At 38.5% G+C, this 12,550-nt stretch overlaps 2 protein-coding genes across 2 annotated transcripts; one reads left to right on the top strand and one right to left on the bottom strand.

Moving 5' to 3' along the window:
* Window positions 1-260: 260 nt before the first annotated feature.
* On the bottom strand, window positions 261-7,287 carry LOC21386745 (DNA topoisomerase 2). Its single transcript, XM_024166268.1, has 19 exons — window positions 6,659-7,287; window positions 5,815-6,107; window positions 5,654-5,720; window positions 5,291-5,561; window positions 4,983-5,182; window positions 4,674-4,883; window positions 4,434-4,547; window positions 4,222-4,335; window positions 3,944-4,108; window positions 3,517-3,858; window positions 3,283-3,416; window positions 2,844-3,192; window positions 2,558-2,744; window positions 2,406-2,455; window positions 1,869-2,300; window positions 1,602-1,788; window positions 1,443-1,504; window positions 1,247-1,346; window positions 261-1,096 (listed from the first exon to the last, which is right to left on the bottom strand). Exons 1-19 carry the CDS (start codon window positions 7,223-7,225, stop codon window positions 471-473), a joined length of 4,470 nt encoding a protein of 1,489 aa, XP_024022036.1. The 5' UTR covers window positions 7,226-7,287; the 3' UTR covers window positions 261-470.
* Window positions 7,288-9,352: 2,065 nt separating this feature from the next.
* Window positions 9,353-12,550, top strand: LOC21386746 (putative disease resistance protein RGA3). Its single transcript, XM_010099129.1, has one exon. It carries the CDS (start codon window positions 9,353-9,355, stop codon window positions 12,548-12,550), a length of 3,198 nt encoding a protein of 1,065 aa, XP_010097431.1.

The following is a 12,550-nucleotide window of genomic DNA, read 5'->3' on the forward strand; positions in this document are numbered from 1 at the left end:
TCCGATGACATGTACGTTGCAATTTCAATGTCGTGCATTCATACCTTTTTGCCCCAAAGGATGTTTTTTACTTGACCCTTCTATTTTTCAAAACCAGAAAATTTTTCTCTTTCCTTTTTTTTTTTTTTTTTTGAAAAAGCTTCAGTTGTTATATAAGAATTTATAAAAACATTGAAAAATGACTCAAATATCTAAAATCTTGTTTATTTTATGACTCAAGTCATATTATTATAGTATTTTTCTCATAAAAATTAAAATAATTTTCTTGTTGTAGCGTTTTTTTCTCCAATATACAACTCAAATGTACAAATAAAACACTCTAAGAATTTATAAGTGTACATTCAACAAATTCAAGATGCAAATTCAATTTTAACACCAATACCAAATAGTTCAAGGTACATTTATTCGTCACACAGGAAAATGAGCTACAATTTCCTTGGTTAGCTTCACACTTCAACATCTACGGTAGTTTAGTCCTTAGTCTCGTCAAATTCAGAATCATCAGAACCCTTCTCACTCTCAGAGTCACTCAACACATACCTTGCCTGCGTGCGGTTCGCCCTCTGCGGCCTCGCTTTTGAGGCGGGAACTTCAACTACATCATCAACACTCTCAGAAGTTGAAGGAGAATTCTCTTGACTTGCAGTTGTTGCCTCATCGTCATCATCTATATTAACAGCCCTTCCCAACACAGAACCACTCTTCTTGTTGAACGGAGAAGCCCTCATTTTCCTCACTTTCTTCTCTGGCGAAAGCCCGGAATTCTCTGCGGGCTTGAGCATATCCGTCAAGAGCTTCTGCCCCAACACCTGAGGCTCTTTGTTGGCTGCGCCTCTCCTCTTGGTTGCTGCTGCTGCAGGGGCCTTCGATACCGCTTTTGTACTCACAGCAGGCTTCTTTCCTCCCTTCTTCGCGGCTGCCTTGGCAGGTGCGGTGGATTCAAGCTCGAAGTCCTCGTCACCATCTATCTCGTCATCATCATCATCATCAAGATTGACAGTTTCTGAGACAGTTGCCAAGGTCTTCTTCTGTGCAGCAGCCCTTTTGGTAGGCGCTTTCTTTGGGACCGGAACCTGTGGAGCTTCGGTATCCATTTCTGAGAGAGAGAAACCAAGTGAATAAGCAGAAGTTCTTATCACAACTCTTTAGTCTACATGCAGATATGCAATGTTTTCCATTTATGCTTCAATACAAATATGTTTTCCATTGAGGCTCGTATCAAAAGGGAAATCAAGAAAATATGAACCTGATGATTTATCAGGAGATGAATCAAGGTTGTAGGCAGCAAGTCGATCTTTCAGGGCAAGTACTTCATCATCATCATCATCGTCATCTTCAACAACTACCTGCTTAGATAAAAAAAAACGAAAACAAAACAATACATGCTTAGTCATCCCACCCTTTTTGTTTTCAGAAGGGGAGAGGGAATGTGAGAACTAGACCTTGGAAGCAGCTTTCTTTGGACCAGCTCTGCCTTTTGGTTTCGCTACTTCTGGGGCTTTTTCTAGAAAAGCAATAGCATTTCATGTAAGGAAATAGAGAAAAATAATATAGAGAAAAATATCCGATATAAAGCAAGCTTTTAACAGTCCCAAGCTTACCAAATTCCATTGCTGAATCAAAATTTTCAGTAATATCTGCAATAGCTTCTGCATTACTGGCCTTCTTAGTATTCTTGCGAGGAACTTTCGGTGCTTGTCTAGAAACTTTAGAAACAGCCGCGTTCTTTACTTGGCCTTTTGATTTCTTTCTTGCCTCCTCTGCTTGAGCATCACTTTTGTTTAGCTCCTGAAACGAATTCAAAAATATCAGAACAGCATGGTGGGAAATGATATAAATAAAAAGAGTTAATGATTAGTGATTCATACATCTAACTGAGTCTCAAGAGCATCGAGATCTTTGACCCATAGTGATTTTGGAGTTGCTTTTCGCAATTCCTCAACCTCATTGTTGAGCTTATCCTTTTCCCCACATAGTGCCTGGACCTTCTCAAGGGTCAATGTTCCAATTGCCATGGATAGAAGATACTCATAATCACTAATTCGGGCTTCAGTGCTGATAGCTTCAGCGTTTGAGTTCTCTTCTGTATCTTCGGCATCCTCAGTTACCCCAGCCACCTCTGGCTCAACAGCTTTAGTTTTCTTTGGGAAAGGAGTGAAACCTTTCCGTTGCAACTCGACAAACAGATCCGCTCTCTTTCTGTTGCTCACAACTATCTCTCCCGTAACGACCCCAAGGATAAACCTAACCTTGTTTGCTAACTTCAATAACTCCAACTCTAGATTATCCAGTAGTGCTTTCTGCATGCATCATCAAAAGCTTTCATAAGTAACCTATTGAGAAAATGTGACTGAAACGAAAAGGACCTGTAACATACAAATATTAATATGATGATAAAAGCTCACCTTTCTTTTTTCATAAAATTCAAGCCTTAGGTGATAGAATTCCTCAAGAACTGCACGAGGAATGATGCAAAGGACAAACAAACTAAATTAGTACGGCAAATTAGAAGATAAACAGAATTTATTTAATCAACATATTTAGGTGACCCACATACTTTGTTCCGGAGTATCATATTTCTTTATCACACCATTTGCATCAAACAAGTGCATATTAGCTGTGCTTATTGAAGTGGTCAGTTTTAATTTTTTGAGTAGACCCTCTTGCTTAACTGCAATCAAGGTCTCCTCAGCTAAGTGGACAAGGATATCTACAGTGCTGTGATCACTGTGCTGTGTGAAGTCCTGCAGCCAGAAAAATGAAAATGTTGATGAGAAAATAGAGCTTTCTTTAAAATAGTCAGGCAGATAGCATTATTGTCAAAGACTTCGGTGTCAATTTACCTCGATAAAAGGATCCTTGGCTTTGTCGTTCCCATAACAAATAGAGTCCAAGAATTCCTTGTAATCTTGAGTCCACCTACGAATTGGAAGCTCAGTTATCCTAACTGTTGTCTCATTGACTTCTTCCATTAACCCACTTACAAAGAAGCTTGCTTCCTTCGATGACTTCTCTATTGTTCCCTTAAATCCTCGGTACCATGGAATCATTGGTACCATTTCATCACCATCTAGCAAGCGCCTCACATTCGCAACAATATCTCTTGGGTTATAATTAGGGATGTATGAGCTCCAACCGGTTCCAATACCCTCACTTCCATTGGCAAGAACCGTTGGAATGATTGGGACATACCTATACATTCGTCGAAAATGATTTGTCAGCAATTTGTCCACCATCCAACTAAATAAAGAATATATGACAGTACGTAAGAAAAGTAAATACCAAGTTGGCTCAATGGATAGCCCATCCTCGTTCAAGAAGTCAAGAAGGAGGTCATCATCCTTTGGGAAAAGGGACCTTGTGATAGGAGAAAGCTGAGTAAATATATAACGAGCACTTGCATGGTCCTTGCCTCCCTGAAAAGTAGCAAATTATATTTGTAAAACCACTGTGTACAGAATTTTAAGGCATACAAAGTTTTTAGTAGATTTAAGACGTGACACATAGTTCATTTACCAGGTTACGTGTGCCAAACTGTCCATTTGGCATAAGAAGGTTAATATTGTTGCTACCCACGAAATCCTGCGCCATTCCAATGATAGTACCAGCAAGACTCTGCTCACCATGGTGGTAAGCTGAATGTTCAGATACATAACCAGAAAACTGAGCAACCTTTGCTTCTTTAACAAAGTTCCTCTTGAAAGAGCAGAACAGTATCTTTCTTTGACCCGGCTTCAGGCCATCAACCATTGAAGGAATAGACCTTTGTAGATCCGCCAAAGAAAACAATATAAGTTCTTTATGAACAAAGTCACTGTATTTTATGAGCTTCTCCTTCTGATCCAGGTGAGTACCAGGCTGCAAATATCAAGAGAAAGATTATTACTACTACAGTTTATTTTTTAAATCTCAAACCCAACTTTTAACACTAGAAGCATCCAACCTCAAATCGACGGAGCCAATTCTTCCTCTCTTCTATTTTTTTCTTACTAAATGCAAGCTCAATTGCTTCTCCGTCTTGCTCATCTATCCAAAGAAAATCTTTCTTGTGCTTATCCAGATTTTGAAAATACTCCCTCCCCTCCTTTGAGGTGCTTGTTCCCAACCCCTGGAAGTAGAATATTAGATAAGTGAATGAACAAACAGAAGATTTGATTTTTAATTTCAAAATTACTCCCAGAATTTGAGAAGGTTCCTTACTTATTACTTGAAAACACAAACCTTATAGTATTTGATGGACCACCCACTTGCATTACCCCTCAAACTGTCCTTCCATGCCTCATACTCGGGCATAGTATAAAATGCCAATTCCTTCCCGTTTTTTTTTTGAGTTGCCTGTGCAATGGATAGTACAGAAGTTAAAAAGCTGTATTCCAGGAATACCAACCACAATAATCAAATTAGAAATGTACAAGTTAGTGAAGGGAACGAACCTTTACAATAGGAGTTATAAACTCCACTAAGAAAGATGGAACTTTTAATAGTGATGGCCAGAAAGAATGAATGAAATTAATCAACAGACCCTTAATGTGAGATCCATCATGATCCTGCAGAATCATCAAAGTAAAGCTTCTTTAATCTAGATTCTCATAAAAAGAAGTCATTCACTGTTTCTTCTAAAGGAAGATTTAGGCAAGCTACAACAAAAAGAAGAGGAGCTCAAGGAATCAGACCTGATCAGTCATAATCATTAGATGACCATATCTCAGAGATTTGACATTTGAGTATTGCTTATCCTGTTGCAGTCCAAGAATCCTCTTGATGTTCTTAATTTCTTCATTATCCCTAAGCTGAGTAGCACTGGCTTCCCTCACATTGAGCAATTTACCTCTTAATGGAAAAACACCATAATGGTCTCGACCCACGACAGAGAGCCCAGCCATCTATGCAAATTTAATTGTGTTATAACCGACATTCAGGTTAACTTGATTAAACAAAATCGTGAATTTGAAATGAATTTATGAAACCTAACAACTACTTACCGCAAGAGCCTTGGCTGAATCTCCTTCTGTCAAAATCAAGGTACACTTCTCAGAGTTCCTACCACCTGCTTGATTAGCATCCTCCAGCTTGTGAACGTTATGAACCCTCTCCGTTTTTGTTCCATCAGTTTTCTTAAGATCCTTGTTCTGCTTGAAATTTGCCCATGATAGAAGAGAATCCACAATTCCAGACTTTGCAACTACAAGATAATCAAAAGACACTATCAAGCTAAAAAACATTGTAATATTTTGATTTGCTAGTATTACTGCTTTATATCATCAGATATAAGTAAGGTACTGCAAGAAACCTTTCTTTAAGAACTCTGGTGGAAGTTCACATTTGGAACCAAAACTGCTTGCACGAAGAGTCAGATGCTCTTTAGTTTGAGAATCAAAAGCAGGATTGTCAATAAGTGCATTGACAAAAACCCATAAATAATTCTTAACATTGTGGGCTTTGAGGTTGGCATTCTTGTTCTTCTTATTTACAATATTCATCACATGGTTCGTGATCTGATTTGTGACATAATCGACGTGAGTTCCACCCTTAGTTGTTGCAATCGCATTTACAAAGCTGACCTGGTAGTGGATAGAAACATAGTATAAAACTTGCACAGCAGTTTCAAATATTATACTTATTATGATCATCGAAATAAAATTCTAAAGATTACCTGTTGAAATTGCCCATCGCTAAGACTCACACATATCTCCCACCTCCCATTAATTCTCTCTGTGATCCTGCCAAAATTGTAAAAAATAATGTAAGCAACAAGGATTCCCATCACGAAACACCAAAATGAAAATTCATATCCTATAGTTTCAAAGAAAGAACCTTGGGAGAGAAACGTCTTTAAGTTTACGAGCAGAATTCAGGTAGAGATCAACATAATCCAGGAAAGATTTGATAGGGACCCGTTGTCCATTTAACTCCACTTTGACACCTTTTCCAAGGCATCCAGCCATGTCAATCACTCGCTTTTTCATGAGTGCAACCACATCTTCCTCCAAATAAGTCATGTTAAATTTGGCCAAATCAGGCTTAAATGTGACCTTGGTCCAGTTGTCACCCTCCTTGCACTTGGTGATGACTGGGTCACTCTTCTTTCCCATGTTATTAGAGAAGACCTTCAAAATAACAAGGATCAATTTAATCAAAGATTATAAACTCAGCCACAAAAACCCTAATTAAAGTTAAGAAATGTAAGAACAACACTAATCAGCTTGCATACAAAACCGTAATTAACCACCTAACATACTCATTAGAGGATAATTTCAAACTAGGAAGATGCAATTTAATCAACCCGGATGTATGCACAATAATCCCTAATATAATTACCCTCAATAGACATATTCAAGAAAGAAGTGTAAGAACAACCGTAAGCAACTTGCAAGCAAAACAAGGAAGAAGCAGTTTAATCAAATTGCATACAAGAAAGTAAAAACCCTAATCAAGTCATTAGAGTATACTACTAAACAACCAAGTACGAAAAATATTTAACTTTTATGCAACGCCCCAATCCGAATGATCTCAAGAACCCCTAATCAGGTCAGAAACTGAAGAACAACCCTAATCAAATCTAATGTATTAATCATATCCAGAAAAACACTAATTTCCCTAATTCAAATAATCCAAAGACGAATCCTTTTCAGAAATGAGCGTAAAACAGAGTAGATACCTGCTTATACTTCTTCAGGCGCTTGCCGTCGGCGGTCTCGATGATGAACTCCGTCGAAAAAATGTTCGTGAGTTTGGCACCGTAACCGTTTCGTCCACCGGTGGTTTTCTTCTGAGTATCATCATAGTTACTGCTCGTCAAGAGATGTCCGAAGATCAACTCAGGGACGTAGACCTTCTCCTCCTGGTGAATCTCGACCGGAACACCATCGCCAGTGTTGTGGATGCTGATAGAGTTCTGCTCGACATCGATTGTGACCTTGAGGGCATCCATGGAGGGATCCCGCTGCTTGTTGTCGGCGGCGTTGACGAGGATCTCGTCGAAGATCTTGTAGAGGCCGGGGACGTAGGTGACGGAGCGGTGGACCATCTCGTCGTTCTCGAAAACCCAGAGGGTTTGGGTGTGCTTCTCGATGGATCCGACGTAGGTGTCGGGACGGAGGAGGATGTGCTCGAGCTGAGACTTCTTCTGGTACATTTCCTCAATCGTCTTATTCCCGGGAGCCGCCGGCACCGCCGCTGTCATGTTGGCGGCGCTGCTGCTCTGGAGCGGGCGTTTCGCGGCCATGGAGAATTTGACCGGTAAGGAAGGAGCGCTTTGAATGTCTGCCGGAGAATTCCAGAGAGAGAATTGAGTTGAGAGAGAGAGAGAGAGAGAGAGTAAAAGGGGATTTATATTTATGAAAATGAGAATGGAAACGTTAAAGTGTTTGAATTTGAATTTGAAGTTTTGGGCGGGATAATTTAGATTAGGCCGTATTGGGGGCAGAGAAAGATCTTGGGCCTTGAACGAAAAGGAAGGAAGATCAGATGTAAAAATGGGTTGGGCTGAATGGGGGCCGAGATATGATTTGGGCTCACAACGATGGTCCTTCATGAGAATAGGGTTTTCGGACATAAAGCAAAATCTTAAGTTGGAATATAGCAGCATTTGCATATTAATGTAAAGCAAAATATTAAGTTGAAATATAATAACATTTTCAAAATATTTATAATTATGTGGTCTTTATGTTATTTTTAAAAGATTATGAAAATAGTGCTAAACTTCAATTCCATCGTAGTAATATTGCCATGTAGTGTAATTTTTACTATAAGATATTAAGACTTGATAAATTCTTATGATGCAATTACATATATGTTCATTATGCAATGTGATGAAAATAAAAAAGAAAAAAAATGTCAACAAATTGTGATATTTGCATATAAATCTATAAAATGACCAGTAATGATCTCTACTCTTGGTTATTTATAATTTCTTAAAAAGGTTTAAACCGGAATGACACTATTAGGGGTTTAGATTTGGAGCATTTTGAAACAACAAAACTTTTAAATAATAGTATCAATGAAACTATAATAATGTGTGCAAATTTTTCATCCATTCAACTTGTAGTCAAGTATTAAAGTTTAAAAATCTAAGTGTTGCACGTTTTAAATCTAATAACTAAAACGGATGCAATGAAAAAAAAAAAAAATTAAATAGAAATCGTTAAAAAAAATTATGACTAAGTATGAAGTATTGTCAAGTTTAACTCATATCAAATGGCCCCCTGCCTTTTTATTTGGCACTTTTTTCCCAATATCTTTGCTAACTTTAGCTTTTGTGTAGGACTTGGATTTGAACGTTATGTCCTTTTTTTTTTTTAAAGTAAAACATTAATGTCCTTTGTCAAATGTTTAATGGCTAATCCAAACATGCATAGGTTTATGGAGATGGCGATGAGGATTTGCACTAGTAAGACCCTAATAGACTTGTGCAAGCAAAGCATAATCATGTTAGAATAAACATAGGAACAGTGATAAAAGTTCCAAATTTTTGAATGTTTTAAAGTTACATATAACTTTTTTAGGTGATGCCCACAACATAATAAGAAATAAAAGTAACAAAATATAACATGTTAGTTAAAACATTTATTTACTATACAAAGTGTGTAAGGGCAAGAATTATAAATGTTGTTATTACCAATTTATAGATCCGGAGATTCTAATTGGAATAGCTTATTATTACATATGCCTTTAAAATTGTTAAATCTGCACATGAGATCTTCCATGTAAATTTAACTTCTCGCCATAATATTTTTGATAAAATTAACTATAAAGTAATTATTGGAAGCTCAATTTTTGTATAATTTTGCTAGCTAGTAAATTAGTAATGCAGTAGCTACATATATAATCATGCTAGGAACAATGAACAAGAGTTTAACTTAGAAATTTTCAAATTTTTATACTTAAATTAAATTTTGTTTAGGAGATGCTCACAACATATATAATGCCTAAAATATGTCATATTATAACATGTTAACAAGAACATAATTGTTTTCTAATTTATGGATCTTGAGATTCTAATTGGCTGAAATGGAAAATTAATGGGGGAGATGTAACTGAGAACGTTTTAGTTTCCAATTCAGCATTTTTCCTTTTTCTTTTCTAATCAAGCAAGGAAAATGGAATTATTTATGCCTTTTTTTTTTTCTCTCTCTCTATGAGGTTGCTTCTTTACGTGCAGTAATGGGTTAGCAGCCGCATCAGATACAACGCTTTTTCTCTGGTTTTGGTATCGAATTATTAGAAAATAAGGCATACTAGATGAAGTTATATATAAGTCAATATACATTTTCATTTTGATCTCTTTGCACAAAATCAACATTTGAACTCCTAGCCTTGAAATTTTGAGATCTGTTAATTCAACAAGCCCATTATGTCAGAAAACATTGCGAGTGTCGCCAATCGGATCTTTGAGAGGTTGTGCTTGGACTTATTTGATTTCCTTGATCCAGCTGCATGGCCAGACCACCCCCGTGTAGATTATCATGAGCTTCAGCGACTTCACGAAAAGATATCCACAATCAAATCTGCATTCGATCATAAGAAGAAGAACATGCAGACTTGTTTCTCATATATCCATGGCCTTAACAGTTCTGAACTTGAAGGGAGTATGCATGATCTAGAAGACAAGGTAGATGAGATGTTTTCTGAAAGTTTTCGGCGGAGAAAGCTCATCAAGGTATGCAAGATTCACTCCACCGGTAGCTCTCAAAAGCAGCGGCCTACTTTATCGCTTCCAAATTATTTTTGGAGTAATTTTGAAGAAGCAATACATGATATCACCGAACTGATATCAAGCTGTGTAGAAAGCTCCGCCTTGAGCTTAATTGAGACATTTGAGATAATTGAAATAGCTTTCCGTCAAGAAGATGGTCCTTGTGTCCCGGTCGTTCCTATAATCAGTAAACTGGGAGCAGTAAAAACTGCACTTGCTCTATTCATACACGGTGGAGCTGCACGGCGTGAACCGGGGTTTGATACACTAATACGGGTTTGTGTATATGAACTCTTTAACATGAGAGTACAAGTGAGAGTACAAGAGGTAGCCGAGCTGAACTCCTGGGAATCAGCTGTACCGACTGATGATCTGGAGGGTTTTCTGCAAGAAGCAACAAAGGGGAAAACTTTCGTGCTTGTACTACATGACCTGAGGAGTGTGGAAGATGAAACGTATTGGCGCTGCTTAAAACGATTGGCGGCGAGGGTTGGTAAAGGGGGCAGCAAGATATTCATCGTTACAAGCAATGAAGAGGCAGCTGAGAACATGGGTACGAAGCCTCCATTTTTCCTGGATTCTTCTTCAGGATTTGATGAAGAACAATTCATTATCACAGTCTGTCGAGAAACAAGAACTCCCGAGCATGTCCTCTCAAAATGGTTGGGATCTGTTCTCACCGGTAATGATGATAGGGCTTGGAAGGTAACGGTCATAAACACAATAGTAGATATATTGCAGTTCAATTATACAAAAAATTTTTGGCAGAGCTGGATTTCTAAGGGTAGTACTCTCAATGATGATGATCGATTAGATGAAATTGAAATCGATCGCTCGCTCTTTCAAAGGTATGTCGAGCTTCCCTCGTATTTGAAACAGTGTTTTGAGTACTGTAGACTATTTCCGAAAGATTGTGAGATAGACGTGCACACACTTATACATCTTTGGATGGCACAAGGATTTATTACATTATTAGATGATGACAGCCAAAGTCTAGAGGATGTAGGTCACATGTATTTTGTTGTTTTACTCGAGAAAGGCTTTTTCCAAAAAGTTGATCAATCAGATGATCATATTTTGGATAGAGCTGTAACAAGATGCAAAATGGATGGTAGTGGGTACAATCTTTTAATCATAATAGGCGGAATGAGATACGTCGTGTTGCATTCAGGTGACGGAGATTATGATCTTGATCATTTTCCAACAACTCATCATGTGTCGTTTAATTTTCATTTACATTCGCCACGACAAATTCCAAGAAGCATGAAGGATGATCCAGAAATGATTCGATCAATCCTTTTGCCCCGTCAATCATTGTTGAAATATGAAGAAGGCATGATCGATCCAGAAAAGATTTTGCACATTGCTGCAACTCAATCTAGTAAGGATTCTCTTCATTGGAGACCAGGATTAGTTACTGATGCAATCATTTCAAAATTTCGGTGGCTGCGCGCACTGGATCTGCATGATTTAGGGATTAAGGTGGTTCCTCATTTCATTGAAGAATTGATGCACCTGAGATACCTTGATCTTTCAAAAAATGCATATATGAAGGCCCTGCCTGCTTCTGTCACCAAGCTCGAGTATTTGCAAACACTGAAGCTCTCCGATTGCATTGGACTTGAAGAGTTGCCGAAGGACATTAAGAATCTGGTCAATCTCAGAAGTCTTGAGATCGACGGGTGCTATAACTTGACTCACATGCCTCGGGGTTTGGGTGAGCTGACTAATCTACATGTCTTGCCTCAGTTTGTATTGAACAAGGAGATGAAGGACTCTAGTTCTGCCTACGGGAATAGTGGCGGTCTAAACGAACTAGAAAAGCTAAACAACCTGAGAGGAGAGCTTCAAATTAAGAATTTGACAACTTCGAAAGATGCCAAAGCTGCATATTTGGGAGCGAAACAAGATCTTCAAGTCTTATCACTGGATTGGGATGTCGGAGAAACAGGACCATTTCCTCCAGAAGTCTACGAAAGCCAACTGGAAGATCTCAAGCCACACTTGGATCTCAAAGGATTGACTTTACATGGCTATGGGGGTACCATGTTTCCAACTTGGCTTAACGTCCCGCAAAGAAATCTAGTCAAACTTTTGTTGCGAAAATGTTGGGGGTGCAAATATCTACCACCATTCGGTCAACTCGTCAAGCTTAAGGTATTGATACTGGATGAGATAAGCAACCTGGAATACATTGAGGATGAATCGAAAACATATTTTCCAGCTTTGCAGGAACTCTCGCTCACAGAAATGCCTAAGCTACGAGGATGGCGGAAAACTGAATCAGTTTCATTGGGGAATCAAAAGTACTTGCCTTCATTTCCTTGTCTCTCTAAGTTAGTAATCGAGAATTGCCCACAGTTAGATTCAATGCCGCTTTTCCCAACTCTAGAAGAAGGGCTAGTTCTGGAGTCGACTTGCTTGAGTCCACTCCACCTCACCAAGAAGCCAGAATTAGCATCATCGTCAACTACTTCACCGCCATTAGCACTCTCCAAATTGAAGAATTTGTCCATTGCTAGCATCGACAAGTTTGATGGCTCCAAAGCTGGTGAAATTGCGTGGGATAGCCTCAAGAGCCTTCAAACGTTGAAACTTAATTCTCTGCCAGAACTGACGACTCTTCCCGAGGGCCTTCAACAAGTCACAACCTTGCAAGAACTCCATGTTGGTCACTGTGGTCTGAAGAAAATCCCCGCTTGGATCGGAAAACTAAAATTTCTCGAGAAACTTGTGATTCGTACGTGTCCCATGTTGGAAACACTGCCTGCAGAAATTCGCAGCCTCGAATCCTCAAAAAGATTGGAGATTGATGACTGTCCAAATTTATACAGAAGCAGATTGGCATACGATTAA

Source organism: Morus notabilis, unplaced genomic scaffold (genome assembly GCF_000414095.1).
Source record: "Morus notabilis unplaced genomic scaffold, ASM41409v2 Scaffold2316, whole genome shotgun sequence".
Taxonomy (NCBI): domain Eukaryota; kingdom Viridiplantae; phylum Streptophyta; class Magnoliopsida; order Rosales; family Moraceae; genus Morus; species Morus notabilis.